General features: G+C 47.5%; 1 protein-coding gene across 2 annotated transcripts in view; it reads right to left on the bottom strand.

Annotated features, from left to right (window-relative positions):
- Positions 1 to 19,168, bottom strand: part of itpr2 (inositol 1,4,5-trisphosphate receptor, type 2) — a 286,274-nt gene that overhangs the window by 17,347 nt on the left and 249,759 nt on the right. For both annotated transcript variants that reach the window (XM_052034332.1, XM_052034331.1), the window contains exons 53-54: positions 12,202 to 12,329; positions 2,251 to 2,416 (exon numbers count right to left, since the gene is read on the bottom strand). In XM_052034332.1, the coding sequence (XP_051890292.1) occupies positions 2,251 to 2,416; positions 12,202 to 12,329 (294 nt within the window). The remainder of the gene's footprint in view (positions 1 to 2,250; positions 2,417 to 12,201; positions 12,330 to 19,168) is intronic.

Raw genomic sequence — 19,168 nt, forward strand, 5'->3', positions numbered from 1 at the left:
TTTCTTTCAACCTATCCCTGACTGCCCATACACTGGCGACGAAGCAGGAATCTAGAGCTAACCGTGTGCTTTGAAGAAGGAAACCAGCCTTACATGTTAGTTTCCCTTGGCTCCAATAAATAGCCTGGATCTTTAGTCAAGTCAAAGGAAAATAACAAGTGTTGTTCTGATCAGGAGTTGGGGTGGGGTGGGGGACCTGTCAAGGTCGGGTTAATGGAAGCCCGCCGTTGGTAAGAACCGGGCTGGATTTGTGTGCAATGGATTTGTAGGCCGCCAATATTTTCGATCACCAGTTGCCACTGTACACACAGCTCTCTCCAAAGGAGGCTGTAACCTGGCGCCCTGAACAATCCATCGGCTGTGTATGCTCTCCCTGGGTGGTGACACTGGATGTGCAAAGGTGAAGAGCCAGCCAAGTACCCACACCCAGCAGAAAGTTACTGAGCTGCAAAACCGGCATTCCCCTTGTGATCGCTGTCTTTGCCTTACCACCAACGGGCAGACTCCAGCCCCAGGAGGAAGGGCAATTTTTTGCTTCAGACTATAAAATTCCTGCAGGTGGGAGTGATCTCTTAATACTGCTGCTCAGCTTTTCAGACTCTCCGAGGCACATCTGAATTCCTACTGCAGCACCCACACAGCGCCCGCTGGACCCAACTGATAGAACCGACAAGGTTATTCCGTTAAATGCTCCCTTGCTTTTTACAAATGAAGCAGTTCAATAGTCTCACTTCATCCTAGGCGTGCTTGATAAACAGGAACTTGTATGTTTAGCATTACTAAGGCTGTGAACAGTGCTTTCAAGCTCTGGGCGTAGTGGGTGAATGTTTATGATGTGAGATCATTGCATGTAGTCTAACGCCAGGACCCAAGAAGTCTCCCTGCACTATCCACTGTTTCCAAGCTGTTGGCTGCGATGAATCTCTCTTCATACACTGGCGAATGTACCCTGGTCTTAATTAGATTTTGAATGCATTTTAATACAGCTATTTTACTGCACATGCTTAACACAGAAAGATGGCTTAATTACATTGCTTACTACACTAAAAGTGCATTTATCCTTTGGAAAAATCAGAGTAAATGAAACTGACAAAGTCCTGGAGAAGGAGACAGAATCATTTCAGTTTGGTATCGATACTTAGAGAATGAATGGGGAAGTCAATTATTGCATTGATTGTCTCTTCATGAGACACTGCACAGCTAATTCAGGGCAGAGTGTGTCTCCCGGCTGTGGCTCAGCACTTGGGCTGCAGAGTTCAAGGTGTGATGTAGTGGGGGAGACCTCTCAAATCTTCAAGCCTGTTCTGGTCATTCAATTAGATCCGAGCTTGACCTCACTCCGTCCATCTGCTGTGGCTCCGTCTCCTGATCCAGATGACTCCCCGCAGGAGGGGAGTTCTAGACGTCTCCCCACAGGAGGGGAGTTCTAGACGTCTCCCCACAGGAGGGGAGTTCTGGACGTCTCCCCACAAGAGGGAGTTCCAGACGTCAAGCTAGCTGCCATTTTGATCTGAACTGTGGAGGGGGTCAAATGAAGCAGGAAGTGGGCAGGACTCTCTTGGACACGGTCCAGCAATCTGGAAGGAATCTCAGAGAGGCACACAAAAAAATAAAAGGTAGGGAAATCTGCCAATCGATAAATATCCAACTGAAGAATCAAGATGGTGACGACCATTTAACTTGTTTTAGAGCAACACACAAAAAGCTGGAGGGACTCAGCGGGTCAGGCAGCACCTGTGGAGGGAGATGGACGGTCGACGTTTCAGGTTGAGACCCTCCATTAGGACTGGAAAGAAAGAGGGGAGATGGGCGGTATAAAGAGGTGAGGGGAAGGGGTGGAGCAAGAGCCGGCAGGTGATAGGTGGATCCGGGCGAGGTGGGGGGGGTGATAGGCAGGTTGGGGGGTGGGTGGGAGTGGGAATGTCAGAAGCTGGGAGGTGACAGGTGGAGGTGACAGACTCCTCCAGCTTTTTGTGTCTCTCTTGCGTTCTCGAACTTGTTTGAGAGGAATTGATTGAAGAGTTAGCATTCACTAAGACATTAGGAAGAACACCTCACTTTGTTGGATAATGCAGGGTATATTTTCTTCTAACCGAGAGCAAATTTACTGTATAAACTTAGTGTGCCTGACAGTGCAGCAAGCCCTCAGGAGAGGCACTGGAGCCCAGGACCAACAGCCACTGACGGAACCACGGATAATGACAGCAGCAGAGTGCCAGGTGAACGGCCGCCTCTGGCAGCTCAACCTACCACAGATAAAGCACGTCGTCTTCAGGATCTCCTCTTTCTTCTGCTTCTCGCTCCTCAGGTCGGCGAACGTGTCGATGATGACACCGAAGATGAGGTTCAGGACGATGATGATGACAATGAAGAAGAACAGGAGGTCGTAGACGACGCGTGCGAAGAACAGAGGCTCCTGAAATGAGAAGGTCAATCTCCATCAGCCAGCTTCAGCTAGCATTCACGGGGCAGCGAGGGTCTCAACATAGGGGAGCTGTTTCCTTCATTGTAGAAGAATAAATGGTGTCTTTTGACTATACTGAGGCTGACAGGATACTTGACATTGTATTAGAGAACTATGCTTGCAGTCAACAGTAAACCTTGGCTTGGAGCCAGCAGGTCTGCAGAAGACTGCTGAAACCAGACTTTGAAATAAAACAGGGTACGAGGTCAGCCTTGAGAGATCAGCCTTGAGCACACTGATAAGGGTATTGGTATTGGTTTATTATTGTCACTTGTACTGAGGTACAGTGAAAAACTTGCACCTTGCATACTGACCATACAGGTCAATTCGTTACACAGTGCAGTTACATTGGGTTAGTACAGAGTGCATTGATGTAGTACAGGTAAAAACAATAACAGTACAGAGTAAAGTGTCACAGCTACAGAGAAAGTGCAGTGCAATAAGGTGCAAGGTCACAACAAGGTAGATCGTGAGGTCAGAGTCCATCTCATCGTGTAAGGGAACCAGTCAATAGTCTTATCACAGTGGGGTAGAAGCTGTCCTTACTGATTGGTGTTGCTTTTTGTCTTATCTTGATCTATGTGATACATTGATTAAGTTCTTTAAATGTGTAACAACCGTAACTGGACTAGTCACGTGATATAGCTGTTGTCTTAACATATAAAATAAGTTTGTAACCTTCTGTATGTTAGAGTCTGGGTGACAGGGGAGATCGCTGCCCACTCTCCATGGTACCATGTCAAATAAAGCCTTGGAACGAAACTTGAAGTTATCATCTCTTATTGTAGATTAAATTAGAGTTTCCACAACATTTGTACAGTAATCTACAACTGGATGGAATTGTCAAAATCATCCTTTCATTCCTTAACAGGGAAACTAAGGAAGCTGATCAAGGTTGTAAGATGTGACGGTCAAGAAGCTGGACCCCATGCAGGACATAGCAGCCAACTTGATAGGCACCCCATCCACAACCATTCACTGGCTCCAGTAGCAGTAGTTTGTACCATCTACAGGATGCACTGCATCAACTCACCGAGACTCCCTGGACAGCACCTTCCAAACACATCATCTCTACCAGCTGGAAGGACAAGGGCAGCTAAAGCACGGGGAACACCACCCCCTCGAAGCTGCCCTCCGAGCCACACACTGTCCCAACCTGGAAATATATCGCTGTTCCCTCACCGTCACTGGGTCCTGGAACTCCCTTCCCTAATGGCATTGTGAGCATACCCACACCTCAAGGATCGCAGCGGTTCGAAAAGGAAGCTCACCAGCACCTTCTTGAGGGCAACTAGGGACGGGCAATTAAATACTGGCTCGGCCTGCGAAGCCAACATCCTTTGAATGAATAAAAAAAAACATGTGGAGAATACAGAATAGCAAAGGGCGAGGACTCTAGTTAGATTGTTGTACAACTGAAAGCTCTTCGGCAAACGTACCAGGAAGGTGAGGAGAGACACCAACAGAACCAACCCCAACATAACAAGATCAAATTCATTATTTCCGAAAATTTGGAGGAATAAACTGCCAGATTGTCGAAAAAAGCCCAGTGTTGCTTTCCGCATCTACACAGTCTAACTCACACGTGACTCCAGTCCAACCCAATGTGGATAGCTCTTAATGCTCTTTGAGTGATTGTAAGATAATCACTTCATCGATGAGAGGGGGATTATTTGTCATTTTCGCACATTAGAACACAAGAACACAATGAACTGGGGGCAGGAGTAGGCCACCAAACCATTCAAGCCTGTCCCGCCATTCAATATGATCTCGGCTGATCTGCACTGGCCTCAACTCCTCTTCTGTACCAGTTGCCTGTCACCCTCAATTACCTGGGATGCGACAGACCAGTTCACTAGAGACTGGTCAGGTGAATCATTGAAGCACATTCACAAAATGAGACTCCTCACACCTGAGAAAGACCAGTCTGCGCTTACGTTCTCTGTAACCATGTAAGTACCATTCAATTTCATTTCACGTTTCTCTTATGGAATCAGCTTCTAACCCTGACAATTCTGTACAAAATAAATCCGTACAATTCTTTCAATTGCTTTTTTTCAGGATCTGGACATTGCCAGTGAGACCAGCATTTATTGTCCATCTCTGATTGCCCTTGAGAAGGTGGCAGTGATCCACCTTCTTGAACTACACGATGATGCTGGAGGAACTCAGCAGGCCAGGCAGCATCCGTGGAGAAAAGCAGGCGGTCAACGTTTCGGGTCAGGACCCTTCTTCAGGACTGAAGATAAGAAAAGGGGAAGCCCAATATATAGGGGGGAAAAGCAGAGCAGTGATAGGTGGACAAAAGAGGGGGGGCGGGGTGGGCAGAGGGTGGTGATAGGTAGATGCAGGTAAGAGATAGTGATAGGCAGGTGCGGGGGAGGAGGGGAGAGCAGATCCACCGGGGGATGGGTCAAGGGGAAGGAGGAATATTCCGGTCCCATTTATCAACTCTTTCTCAGCTATATTGACGACTGCATTGGTGCCACCTCTTGTACCCACGCGGAACTCGACATTCATAAATTTCGCCACTAATTTTTACCCTGCTCTCTAATTCATTTGGACTATCTCTGACACCTCTCTCTCCTTCCTCGATCTTTCCATCCCAGGAGATTCCTTATCTACTAACATCTTCTACAAACCCACTGATGCCCACAGCTACCTCGATTACAGCTCCTCCCACCCTGTCTCCTGCAAGGACGCGATCCCTTTATCTCAATTTCTCCATCTCCGCCGCATCTGCTCCCATGATGAGGCTTCCCACTCCAGGACATCTGAGGTGCCCAACTTCTTTACTAAACGTGGCTTCTCTACTATGGTCGAGAGAGCTCGCACCCGTATCTCTGACATTTCTTGCACCACTGCTCTCACCCCCACCCCTCCCAGACCCAAAAGGGACAGGGTCCCCCTTGTCCTCACATTTCATCCCACCAGCCTACGAGTCCAACACATCATACTCCGCCACTTCCGCCATCTCCAACAGGACCCCACCACCAAACATATCATCCCCTCCCTACCCTTTTTTGCCTTTCACACTTTAATCCTCCCTCCCCACCCATCCCGCTCCCACCCTGAGAACTTCCCGCCACCCCTGCCATAGGTGCAACACCTGCCCCGACACCACCTCCACCACCTCCATCCAGGGACCCAAACAGTCCTTTCAGGTAAGATGGAGATTCACCTGCTCCTCCCTTAATATCATCTACTGCATTTGGTGCTCCAAGCGTGGCCTCCTCTACATTGGTGAGACCAAACGCAGACTAGGTGACCGTTTCGCAGAACACCTGCGCTCTGTCCGTAACCGCGATCTGCATCTCCCTGTTGCCGGTCACTTCAACTCCCCCTCCCACACTATCACTGATATGTCAGTCCTCGGCCTCCTCCACTGCCAGGAGAATTTCAAGCGCAAACTGGAGGAACAGCACCTCATTTTCCGTCTTGGAACCTTGCAGCCTAACGGCATGAACATTGAATTCTCCCACTTTAGGTAATCCCCACACCCCTTCCCCACAACTCCCCCCCACCTCACTGTGCTTCTTCTCTTCTTCCCTTTCCTAGCCTCTCTCTCTTTTTTCTACCACCTTTTTTTCCTCCTTACCTGTGACCCATCCCCCGGTGGATCTGCTCTCCCCTCCTCCCCCGCATCTGCCTATCACTATCTCCTACCTGCATCTACCTATCACCACCCTGTGCCCACCCCGCCTCCCCTCTTTTGTCCACCTATCACCGCTCTGCTTTTCCCTCCTATATACCGGGCTTCCCCTTTTCCTATCTTCAGTCCTGAAGAAGGGTCCTGACCTGAAACGGGTCAGGACCCTTCACAGATGCTGCCTGGCCTGCTGATTTCCTCCAGCATCATCGTGTTTTCCACCTAGATTCCAGCATCTGCAGTCCTTTGTTTCTCCACCTTCTTGAACAGTTGTGGTCCTTCTGGTGAAGGTACTCTTCAATGCTGTTGGGAAGTGGGTTCCTGGATTTAGACTGGTGACAATGAAGGACCGATGATATATTTCCAGGTCAGGATGGTGGTGAGGGGAACCAGTAGGTTGTGGTGTCCCCATGCAACCGCTACCCTTGTCCTGTTTGCTGGTCGAGATCGTGAGTTTGTGAGGTGTTGTTGGAGTAGCCTAGGCAGATAACTGCAGTGCATCTTGGAGATGGTGCACACTGCAGTCACTGTGCGCTGGTGGTGGAGGGAATGAATGTGTAGGGAGGTGGATGGGGTGCTTTGCCCTGGGTGGGATGAAGCCTTCTGTGAGGACCCAGGTAAGTGGAGGGTATTCAAACACACTTTAGACTTTCAGAAGGTGAAAAGACCTTGGGGTGTCACTCCACGGGACACCCAGCCCCTGGCCTGTTCCTGCAGGCACACCCCTGGTGTAGATCCTCTCTACTATTCCATGGTTTTCCCTCTTTCTGAAATGGTGCCCACAAAATTCAGCTGCCCAGCAGTCTACAAAGTTCCAGCACAAACTTGGTTCTTTTGCCCTGCTTATAAACCCTTTAACCCCAAAGGTTTGGTTCAACCACCTGATTAACTAGCTGAGCCACCTGCGCTTGAACAGAACAGGGTCCCTCTGCTCCCCGTAGTTTTAAAAATTGGACTGTTGTTGCATTTAGTTTTTTCACACTAGCTCTCCCAAAGTTCACATTTCTCCGCAGGGAGCTCATCCCCCTTGTGTCGGCCTGTTCCAACATCCTGCGTGTGACATCCTGAATCCCATCACATTATCCTGGCCAAGTTTTATATCCTCTGTAAATGTTAATTGCTGCTCCACACACCCAACAGAACTGGTGTCTCTAGATGCTAACTGAATGTTAAATAGTGCTGACTGTGTTTAGTACACATTCCACTGAAGAACAGAGAGACCCTTTGCTCCTGATGGCTCATTCATCTAATTTACAAATTGTTATTTCAGCCTTGTAGTCTCAGTCAGAAGATAATGTTGTACCTTTTAACTCAGACACAAGAAATTCTGCAGATGCTGGAATCTGGAGAAATACACAAAAATGCTGGAGGGACTCAGCAGGTCAGGCAGCATCCACGGAGGGAGATAAACAATCGACGTTTCCGGCTGAGACCCTTCATCAGGACTGGAAAGGAAGAGGGCAGAAGCCAGAATAAGGTGGGGGGAGGGGGAGGAGCGCACGCAGGCAGGCGACAGGTGAGTCCAGGTGAGAGGGGGAAGGTGGGTAGCTGGGTGGGGGAGGGATGAGATTTAATAAGCTGAGAGGTGATGGGTAGAAGAGGCAAAGGGCTGAACGAGGAGGAATCCGGTCGGAGGGGGCAGTGGACCATGGGATAAAGGATGGGGGAGGGGAGGAGAGGAGATGGGCAGGTCATCAAGGCAGGGGAAGGGAGCCACAGGAATAAGGGAAGACAAAGGAGTCGGTGGGGGGGTGGGGGGGAGAAAAAGAAGGGGAGGGGCTACCGAGAAATCGATGTTAACGCCATCAGGTTGGAGACTCCCAAGGCGGAACATGAGGTGCCGTTCCTCCAACCTGCGCCTGGCCTCAACGTGGCAGTAGAGGAGGCCGTGGAGAGACATGTCAGTATGGGAGTGGGATGTGGAATTGAAGTGGGTGGCCACCGGGAGGTCCTGGCTGTTGCGGCGGATGGAGCGAAGGTGCTCGATGAAGCACACTTTAGCAGATATAACTATGCAAAGGATTGAAAAAGTCACGCATTAACGCATGGTGAGAAAAATTTCTTGCAATACTTAAAGTCAGAGAGTAATACAGCATGGAAACAGGCCCTTCAGCCCCACTCATCCATGCCAGCCACGGTACCCACCAACCTAGTTCCATTTGCCTGTGTTTGGCCCATATCCCTCTAAACCTTTCCTATCCATGTACTTATCCAGATGTCTTTTAAATGTTGTTATTGTACCTGCCTCAACCACTTCCCCTGGCAGCTCGTTCCATATACACACCACCTTCTGCATGAAGAAGTTGTCCCTTGGGTCCCTTTTAAATCTTTCCCCTCTCACCTTAAACCTATGCCCTCTGGTTCTTAGTTCCCCTTCCCTGGGAAAAAGACTGCGTGGGTTCACCCTATCTATATTCCTCATGATTTTATACACCTCTGTAAGGTCACCCCTCAATCTTCTACATTCCAAGGAATAAAGTCCTAGCCTGCTAAACCTCTCTCTATAACTTCAGGACAATTGTTGGGAACTTGAAGATTGCCAGTGGGAAAAAGATAAATCTTGCTAAGCCCAACAGCTGGTAGACCTAACATCAAGGCCACTGTCTCCTTAAACTTCAAGTGTTGAAGATATTCATCACCCTACACTGGTGTATTTTTGCGATGAAACAAAAAGGGAAAATGCTGGAAATACTCAGCCGGTCAGGCCGCATCTGTGGGAAGAGAAACAGAGGTAACACTTCAGGTCGAAGAGGCTTCATCAGAACTGGGAAGGAGACAACAGAAGCTCGTCAAGGTGCAGGAAGGGTGGGCGTAGATGTCTCTGATTGGGTAAAACTGGGGATAAGTTGTGAACAAGGTTCCATGGTCAGTGAGTGAATGGGAGCAGTTAGAGATGGAGAACATTGGCAGAAGAATGCGGGAGTTGTGAAATGCAGAGCAGGAGGATGTGTCTGGCAGGGCAGGCTGGGAATGTCCTCCACTTCCCAGAAAGAAAATAAAGTGAGAAAGACAACGAGCTGAACTAATATCACAGATGTATGGTTGATACAGACAGAAATCAAGTTACCTGAAGTTGTAGAATTCATTATTGAATCCAGAAGGCTACAAAGTGCCCAGACAGAAGATAAGACACATACATCTGTGATGTCGGTCTGTGCGCTCTGTATTAAAGGGCCAAAGCCATGTGATTAACACTGCTCTCTCTCCCTTCCTTCAGCTGCTGCTTCGGTGGAGCACGTCCATAAGAACCAAGAGTAGTAGTCGGCCATCCGGCCCTTTGAGCCTGCCCCGTCACTCAAAGACTACCTCAGCTCCATTTTCCTGCACTAAGTCCTGCGATTCCCCCAGATATCCAGAAATGCATCAACCTTTGATACTGCAGAGAGGAAGCAAAGGAAGTGCCTTCCTGGAATGAACTGAGCTTGCCTTCAACGGGCATGAGTGGTTCACTTCATCCTGCATGGTCTTGCCCAGTTACTTATGAAAGAAGTAGTCAGAGGGATGTGACCACCACCTCCAGCGCTCCCACAGAAACCCTCCCACATATCGCAGACCTCCCACTGGCTGGCTCCAACCCATTTTCTAAAACCCAGCTATAGTCATAGAGTCATAGGGTCGTACAGCACAGAGAAGGGCCCTTCAGCCCATCATGTTCATACCAACCTTTTTGCCCATCTACACTAATCTAACACTAATTTTCCCACATTAGGACCGTATCCTTCAATGCCTTGCCTAGTTAAGTGCCTGTCTCAATGCCTCTTAAATGTATTAATTGTATCTGATTCCAAAAGCTCTTCTGGCAGTGTTCCAGATATCAACCACTCTCTGCGTGAAAAACTCACCCCTCAGATCCCCTTTTAAAACTCCTTCTTCTCGCCTTAAACCTACACCCTTTTGTGTTTGGTACCCCTACCAAGAGAATACGATTCTGACTATCTACCCTATCTATGCCTCTCGTTATCACAAGATCACAAGACAAGGGAGCAGAAGTAGGCCATACGGCCCATCGTGTCTGCTCCAAAGATAAGAAAGGGAAAAAGAAAAGAGAAATGAGAAATGGGGGAATGTCCATGAGCAAAAAAAAACTCCATGAGCAAAAAAAAAACCTATTCCTTTCTAGCCCCAATTTCCGGCCTTATTCCCATTTCCCTTGATACCTTGACTATCTCCTCCTTAAACATCTCCAATGATCTGGCCTCCACTGCCGTACATGGCAAAGAATTCCATAAATTCACTACCCTCTGGCTAAAGAAATTTCTCCTCAACTCTGTTTTAAACCTGTACCCTCTAATTCTAAGATTGTGCCCTCTAGTCCTGGACTTACCCACCAAGGGAAACAACTTGACCACATCTACTCTGTCCAGTCCTTTCAACATTCGAAATGTTTCTATGATGTCCCCTCTCATTCTTCTGTACTCCAGTGAGTACAGTCCGAGAACCGACAAACGCTCATCATATGTAAGCCCTTTCATTTCGGGAATCATCCTCGTAAATCTCCTCTGAACCCTCTCCAACATCAGCACATCCTTCCTAAGATATGGGGCCCAAAACTCCACACAGTATTCCAAATGAGGCCTCACTAGTGCCCCATAGAGCCTCATCAACACCTCCCTACTTTTATACCCTATACCTCTCGAAATGAATGCCAACATAGCATTCGCTTTCTTTACCACCGATCCGACCTGGTGGTTAACCTTTAAGGTATCCTGCACGAGTACCCCCAAGTCCCTTTGTACTTCTGTACTTTGAATTTTCTCCCCTTCTAGATAATAATCTGCCCGTTTATTTCTGTTTCCAAAGTGTACAACTGCACATTTCTCAACATTGAATCTCATCTGCCACTTCCTTGCCCATTCTCCTAAACTATCTAGGTCTCCCTGCAACCTTCCTGTCTCCTCAATGCTCCTTACTCCTCCACCTATCTTGGTGTCATCTGCAAGTTATCTTAGGAGCTGGAGGAACTCAGCGAGTCAGGCAGCATCTGTGGAGGGATACATCTCCCCTCCATAGATGCTGCCTGACCCACTGAGTCCCTCCAGCTAACTTTGTGTGTTGCTCCAGATTTCCACCATCTGCTGTCTCTTGTGTCTCTCATTATCTTCTATGCTTCTGTCCAATCACCCTGCAGCCTCCTTCGCTCCAGGGAAAACAAGCCCAGCCTGTCCAGTCTCTCCCCATAACTAAAGTCCTCCAATCCAGGCAACATGCTGGTGAACCTCCTCTGCACTCTCTCCAGTGCAATCACATCCTTCCTACAGTGTGGTGACCAGAACTACACAGTGTGGCCTAACCAAAGTTCTGTAAAATTCTGTGGTGTTTTGTTTTATCTTTATTATAGTAAGTATTGTCCTATGAACATTGTGTGCACATGGGCATGCTGCATTGTATCAACAAGAGGTCTTGGATCGGCAATTCCAAACCTCAGGAGCGTCTGAGGGACAAGAGTTTGAACACCACTGAGGCAGCACCAGTCACACCAGCCAGGTCTGCAAACGAGGTCCGGATTACTTCAGGGGTCGAGGGTAGAGTGGACAGGTGAAATGTCAAGAGGGGGCCAGCGATTAGAGGATTGGACGGACAAGAGGTAGACCAGAAACCAGAGAGTTGGGATGTCCATTGCGGACAATGCAGCGTTTGCGCGTCAAGACTTTTGGGGCCTTGGGTGGTTTGACGAAGGGGGAAGGGGGTGGATTGATGGGAGGGGCATCAATATCATGGTGTGGGAAGAGGGAGTCTAAGGAGTAAGTGGCTTCAATAGGGCAGAGTTGGCGAGGTTCCAGTCTGCCACAGCACTCTGGAAAGACAGGAGTGACCACATAGTCGGCTCGAGGGACAACTTAGGCCAATTATCCCAGTTTATTACCACATTTTACCTCAGCAACAGCACATTATTAATGGCCCAGCTAATTCCAAGACCATTGTCTTTCTTTGGCCAGACCTTTTCCTCTACTATATCCAGCCCAGGCACAGACAGCGCGCGCGCACACACACACAGACACAGACACAGACACAGACACACACACACACACAAACACACACACACAGCAGACAATGTGTGTGCTACCTGTAGGAATGCAAAGTCACTTACGTTCTTTGAAGGTTTTCTCAACACATCGCCCACGCCACCTCCATTCCGCAACCCCTGGTTTAATACTGTAACGATGCACCTTAGCAGTGTGTCGCAGGTTTGTTCTAGCATTGTGTCATCTTGGTCCTCTGTTGAAAGATAAGAACATTTCTTGTAGCTGCTGTTTATACGTTTCCCAGGTGAAATCCTGTAAACATCTTCCTCGGGCCCCAGTTACCAGGCCTGGCCACTCATAGAGTCGCACAGCACGGAAACAGGCCCTTCAGCCCAACTCATCCATGCCGACCAAGATGCCCATCTAAGCTACTCCCTTTTGCCCACATTTGACCCATACAGTATCTCTCTAAACCTTTCCTAGCGGTGTACCTGTTCCAAAGTCTTTTAAATGTTATCACTGTACCTGCCTCAACCATTTCGTCTGGCAGCTCGTTCCATATATGCACCATCCTCTGAAGAATTTGCCCCTCAGGTTCCTATTAACTCCTTCACCTCTCACTTTAAATCTACGCCCTCTAGTTCTTGATTCTCCAACCCTGGGAAAAAGCTGTGTGCATTCACCCTGTCTATGCCCCTCATGATTGTATACACCGCTATAAGATCACCCCTCAGTCTTCTACCTTCCTAGGAATAGAGTCCTAGCCTGCCCAACCTCTCCCTGGTTGCATCACAGTCTGGTACGTCAATTCGAATGCACAGGAACATAAGAAGCTGCAGAGAGTAGTGGACTCAGCCCAATACATCACAGGCACATCCCTCCCCACCATCGGTAGTATCTACAGGAGGTGCTGCCTGAAGAAGGCAACATCCATCATCAAAGATCCCCACCATCCGGGCCATGCTATCTTCTCGCAGCTACTATTGGGCAGGAGGTACAGAAGCCTGAAGTCCCACACCACCAGGTTCAAGAACAGCTACTTCCCTTCAACCATTCGGTTCTTGAACCAACCTGTACAACCCTAATCACTACAGTGTAGCAACACTATGACCAGTTTGTTCACTTTGCACTAAAATGGACTTTTTTTGTTCTAATTGTGTTCTTTATTATAAAAATTGTGTTTTATTTATGTTTAATTTATGTTTTTCTCATGAATGCTGCTTATATGATGCTCTGTGCCTGTGATGCTGCTGCAAGTAAGTCTTTCATTGCACCTGTGCACACACGGACTTGTGCAGATGGCAATAAACTTGACTTTGACTTCTTTGAGGAAGGAGACAGATGTGATTGTGGTAACTACAAAGAGGACCTCTTGCTGTCTGCCACAAGGAAAGTCATCTCCAGAGCCCTCCTGGTGGCTGGGCAGCTACTCCCCAAATCATAGTATGCATTCTGTCCTTCCAGAGGCACAGTGGACATGTGAACAGGCATGGTAATGCAGGGGCAGGTACGGTAGTGTAGGGGCAGGCACAGTCATGCGGCGGTTAGCATAATGCTATTACAGTGCCAGCAACCTGGGTTTGATTCCGGCTGCTCTCTGTAAGGAGTTTGTACGTTCTCCCCGTGTCTGCGTGGGTTTCCTCCGGGTGCTCCGGTTTCCTCCCACGTTCCAAGGATGTACAGGTTAGGAAGTTGTGGGCGTGCTATGTTGGCGCCGGAAGCGTGGCGACACTTGCGGGTTGCCCCCAGAACACTCTACGCAGAAAGATGTATTTCACTGTGTGTTTCGATGTACATGTGACTAATAAAGAAATCTTAATCTTAAAATCTTAATCTTCACCAAGCGTCAACCTCAAGAGAAATGCAGGCAGCACTATATGTGGCAATTTCTGACCTCACTGAAGGATCAATGGAAACGGACTATGGAACACCCCTCTCAAATTTGTCTGCCCGCAGATATTTGTCTCAATTCTACACCTGCTTCAGGATGGCATGCAAACCGTGACCGTCACCAACTGATGCATGACGCACCCAAAGGCAGTGCAGAGCGGTTCCAAGCGAGGGTGTGCCATCGCCCCACACTTCCTTCAATGTCTGTTGCTGCATCTCACCTCTCAGCAGCTTGCTGCTCGAGTGCAGCTAAGCTACAGGACACGTGGAAACTGTCAGTCACCTCCACCCCAGAACTAAGGTCACCCCCAATGTCAGCTATCGAGCTGCAGAAGTCAGAGGATGTTTGTGTATGGGCACATTCAGAGGCCAACTCCGAGCCACTGTTGACATGTTTACTGAAGTGACGAGGAGAATGGCCGTTACTCTTTAACATCCATAAAACAAACAAAGCCTGCCCCACCGTACGACACAGTCCTCTGACTACAAAGGTCCGCAATGAGCGCCTGGTAAATGAGGACCACTTCTCATACCTCAGGAGCTGCTTCTCATTGAAGGCAGAGGGGGATGATTTTATCCATCATCGCCTTCAGTGCACCAGCACAACCTCTGACCCACTGAGGGAAAGGCCGTTTGAAGGTTAAGACCTCAAAACTGGCCCGAAGCTCACGGTCTATAGCAGGCAGCAGTGATCCCAGCTTCCTGTATGCTTCTGAGACTTGGACTACCTACAACAGGTACCTCGCAGCATGGAGAGATACCCGTAAGGTCCTCCAATTCATTTCATAGAATAAGTCATTGGCTAAGAAACTACAGACTTACGAGAAGAGCGCTCTGTGAACGGAGGTAACTTGAGCCCAGCAAGTGGCATGAACTGGCTGGAACTGGTTGGAATCTACCTGACTTTGGGAAAAACAATGGAAGAGACAGGAGGTTTGAGTCCTTATTTGGTGGAAGAGCAACGAGGTAATGCTGCCTTGGGCTCGATCCAATAGAGAGAAGACACAGGCTGGCCCGACGAGACACAACCAATGAAATCAAAACACAATGGTTCAGAACCGATAAGAAAGGGAACAAGAATGGAGGATTTTGGGTGTAGAAGCAGCGGAAACTCCAGAGACCAATCATTGTGGAAGTGGATGACCCTATGTTGGAAAAGTAGAGATAATGTCAGGATCAAGAGGGATGCCGGCCAGCATTAACTCTTATTCCCTGGTATTAAGCTTTCGATTCTGATTGACTGTTCAGGGAGTGTCAGGGAAGGGTGTGCACAGACAGTTGATCTTGGATGAATTGTATGCTTGCTTTTTACCGAACTGTATGAATTGTATGTCTGTTTTTAATTGAACCAATAAAGATAATGTAGATTCTCTCTGTGCCTAACCAATCGTTGTTGTCAAGGGTGGGAACTGGCTCCCAGCACTGAGGCCCTGGTTACATTTAGTTAGCCTTTTCATTCACACGACCAGCGCCAGACCCCTGAAGCAGACACTCTATCCTGAGCTCTGATTATCCATTGGACAGAGGAAACCATTCAAGGATGTTCTCAAAGCTTCCTTGAGAAAACCTAACACCCTCAGTGACTCATGGAAGTTCGCATCTGTATGGCCTCGAGGTTCTCAAAACCATCCCGAATGTTCCTTCCCTATTTTGGCTGGTCGCCAGGAGTCTGTCGGGATTTGCATTCCTTCAGAGAACGTTATCCTTGAAAGTTTTCCTCTTCCCATGACCAAACTTGGAATGAAGTGTCTGATGTTGAGCAAGGGAACGGCACAGTCTGCCCAATGTAGCCAACAAACTATAACCATGACCTCAATAATGTGGATGTTGAGCTGGGAGAAGACACTGAGATCGCTTGCTTGTCCTCTCAGTGAAATTGGAGGATTCTGTGGAGATGATATTGGCAGTATTTTTCCAATGCCCTGAAACGCCTGCTGTAGGTAGTCCACACCTCAAAAGTAGATAAGCATTAAATAAATACAGGGCAGTTTTAATGGAGGACTTTAACTTCCATGTCAATTAGAAGAAGCTAACTAACTAATGTATAAAAAAAAGACGATGAATATCTAGGGTGCTCAAGCAATGGTTTTCTCTAACAATATGCCATAGAATCAACAACAGAGCAAACCACATTAAGTTGAGCCGTTAATAAAGAGGTAGATTTAATTAACGGCCTAATGGTGCATGAATGTTTATTGAACAGTGATGACAATAAGATTAGACTTAATGTGTTCAACAGGGAGAAAGGCAAAACAGCCACTCAGAACCTAGTCTCGGGTTACGCTAAATTCTTTGTGGTAAAACAGTTTCCACAGCAAGCTGGGCAACTTTGCTAATGGAAAAAAAATCACATTGGAACAGTTGGAGAGGGTTCAGAGAAGATTTACGAAGGTGATTCCTGGAATGAAAGGGCTGACATACGAGGAGCGTTTGTCGGCTCTTGAACCCTATTCGTTGGAGTACAGAAGAATGAGAGGGGACCTCATAGAAACATTTCGAATGTTGAAAGGACTGAACAGAGCAGATGTGGCTGAGTTGTTTCCCATGGTGGGTGAGTCCAGGACAAGAGGGCACAGTCTTAGAATTAGAGGGTACCCATTTAGAACAGAGATGCGGAGAAATTTCTTTAGCTAGAGGGTCGTGGATTTATGGAATTTGTTGCCACGTACAGCTGTGGAGGCCTGATCTTTGGGGGTGTTTAAGGCAGAGATTGATAGGTACCTAATTAGTCAGGGTATCAAGGGATATGGGGAAAAGGCCGGGAATTGGGGCCAGATGGGAGAATAGTTTAGCTCATGGTGAAGTGGTGGAGCAGACTCGATGGGCCGAATGGCCTACTTCTGCTCCTTTGTCTTGTGATCTTGTGAGTACATAAGATTTTATAATGCGATACGGGATCAATTAATACCCTAAAGGGACAAGAGCTCTTAAGCTGCCATAAAAATACCCATGGGCAGCCAAATAAACAAGTGACGATATGAAACTAAAAGAAGCAACATTCAAAGAAACAAAAATTGGCACAGTTCCTGGCAAATGGAAGAGATACAAAAAAAGAAAGCATAAGGTAACAGACCAATAACGGAGCTCAGGAAGGACATATCCAAAGAGGGATGTCAAAATCAACAGAAATACTTTTACAGTTACATTGGAAAAAGAGGGTACTTGAGAGGTGTGTGGGCCCTTTAAAAATGGATAAGGGTGATATTGTAAATGAAAATAAGAAAGTAGTGGACAAGTTGAATGTTTACTTTGTATCAGTATTTAGAGCAGAGGAAGAGGACACCAGCCCATGCATCCTTAGGAATCTACTATTGAATACGGGACGGAGATCCACCAAAATAAATGTAACAGAATAGCAGTGATGAAGAAAATAATGGTACAAAGGGTGACAAATCTCCAGGACTAGATGGTTTCCATCCTGAGGTTTTCAATGAAGAAGCTGAGGACATTGTAGATGACCTAACTATAATTTTCTGGGAAGTTTCAGAGTCAGAGACAAACCCTTTGGCCCACCAAGTCCACGCTGATCATCAAATACCCAATCTGTACTAATCTTATTTACCAGAACTTGGTCTGTAGTCTTCTCTGCATTGCGATTCAAGTGCTTGTCTAGATACTTCTTCAATTTTGTGAGATCACCTGCCTCAATAACCCACTCAGGTAATGCATTCCAGTACAGGCCATCCCAGGGTTACGAACCCCCGACTTATGGGCAGCCCTCCATACGAACAAACTCCCATAATATTATTAAATTTGAAAGTCCAATGTATGTACATACGTTTGTTCCTGAGTGGCAGAACTAGTTTCCCCCTCTCTCCACTTTTAATAATGGTTCTTTCTTATCAGTCCTATGTGGTTTTGATGCCATTCATTACAACACTGTGGAGGTGCAGTTACCGTATCGAGTGATATTTGTACATTTTCTGACTTGTGGGCGGAATTGACTTATGGACAAATGTAATAACAGAGTAGCGCACAATCTGCTGGAGGAACACAGCGGGTCAGGCAGCATCCATGGAGGGAAGTGGACAGTCGACATTTCAGGTCGAGACTCTTCACCTGGATTGAAAGAAAGAGGGGAGAAATCCAGTATAAAGAGGTGGGGGGTGGAGGGGTGAGATGAAGGGTCTCGACCCGGAACATCGACTGTTCATTTCTCTCCACAGATGCTGCCTGACCTGCTGAGTTCCTCCGGCCTAATGCCAGGAACATTGAATTCTCCCACTTTAAGTAATCCCTACCCCTCTACCCCCTGCCCCCCTGCCCCAACCACACCTCTTCCTTTCTTCCCTTTCCTAGCCTCTCTCTTTTCTACCCCCTTTTTTCCCTCCTTACCTTTGACCCATCGCCCGGTGGATCTGCTCTCCCCTCCTCCCCCACACCTGCCTATCACTGTCTCTGACCTGCATCTACCTATCACCACCCTGTGCCCACCCCGCCTCCCCCCTTTTGTATGGACGGCATGCAAAACAAAGTTTTTCACTGTACCTCAGTACATGTGACAATAATAAACCAATTACCAATTTACCTCCCGTGCACCCAAGCCTGGGGGCTGATCTGCCGGGAAGAAGTGCCAGTGCATGTGAAAAGCGTGTAACTGCTGGCTTAGCTTTGGAATCGCTGCCCCACCCTGACCTCGTGAATCTGAGCTCCCTGGAATTTAGATACCAAGCTCAACACAACCGATGGAAACTACATTCCACCCGAATCTGTGCCAAACTGAAGGTCCTTGAGTTAATTGGTGACCAAAGGTGGCAAAAGGCTCAAATCTTGCTTCCTAAATGAGCAATGGTGAATCAGCAGCTCGCTTCGCATCTCCCCCCGAGTTATCTTCCGTGACTACAAAGGCATAATAAAGCTAGCATGTAAAGAAGGCAAATGACTTGCCATCAACTCCTTTGTACACAATGCACAAATTCAATGCCTCATTGAAGGGTAACCTCAACAGTAAATGTAAATAGGGTTTGAAATCATCAGGAAGGTTTTAATTTCATTTGGAGAGAGAGGGAGTTTGATTACTGTGCAGGTTTGCCAATTCAAGAGGTTGGGATAGAGAATTTTAAGAATGATCCTAAATCAAATGAACAGATTAAGGGATTCGGAGTTTTTAAAGAATCCGACTATATTAACTCGCTTTTGCTAAGATCCAACACTTATCCCATAAAATGTAGTCTCGCGATGGGGAGACCTAACCTTGACAAT

Source organism: Pristis pectinata, chromosome 19 (genome assembly GCF_009764475.1).
Source record: "Pristis pectinata isolate sPriPec2 chromosome 19, sPriPec2.1.pri, whole genome shotgun sequence".
In the NCBI taxonomy this organism is placed as follows: Eukaryota; Metazoa; Chordata; class Chondrichthyes; order Rhinopristiformes; family Pristidae; genus Pristis; species Pristis pectinata.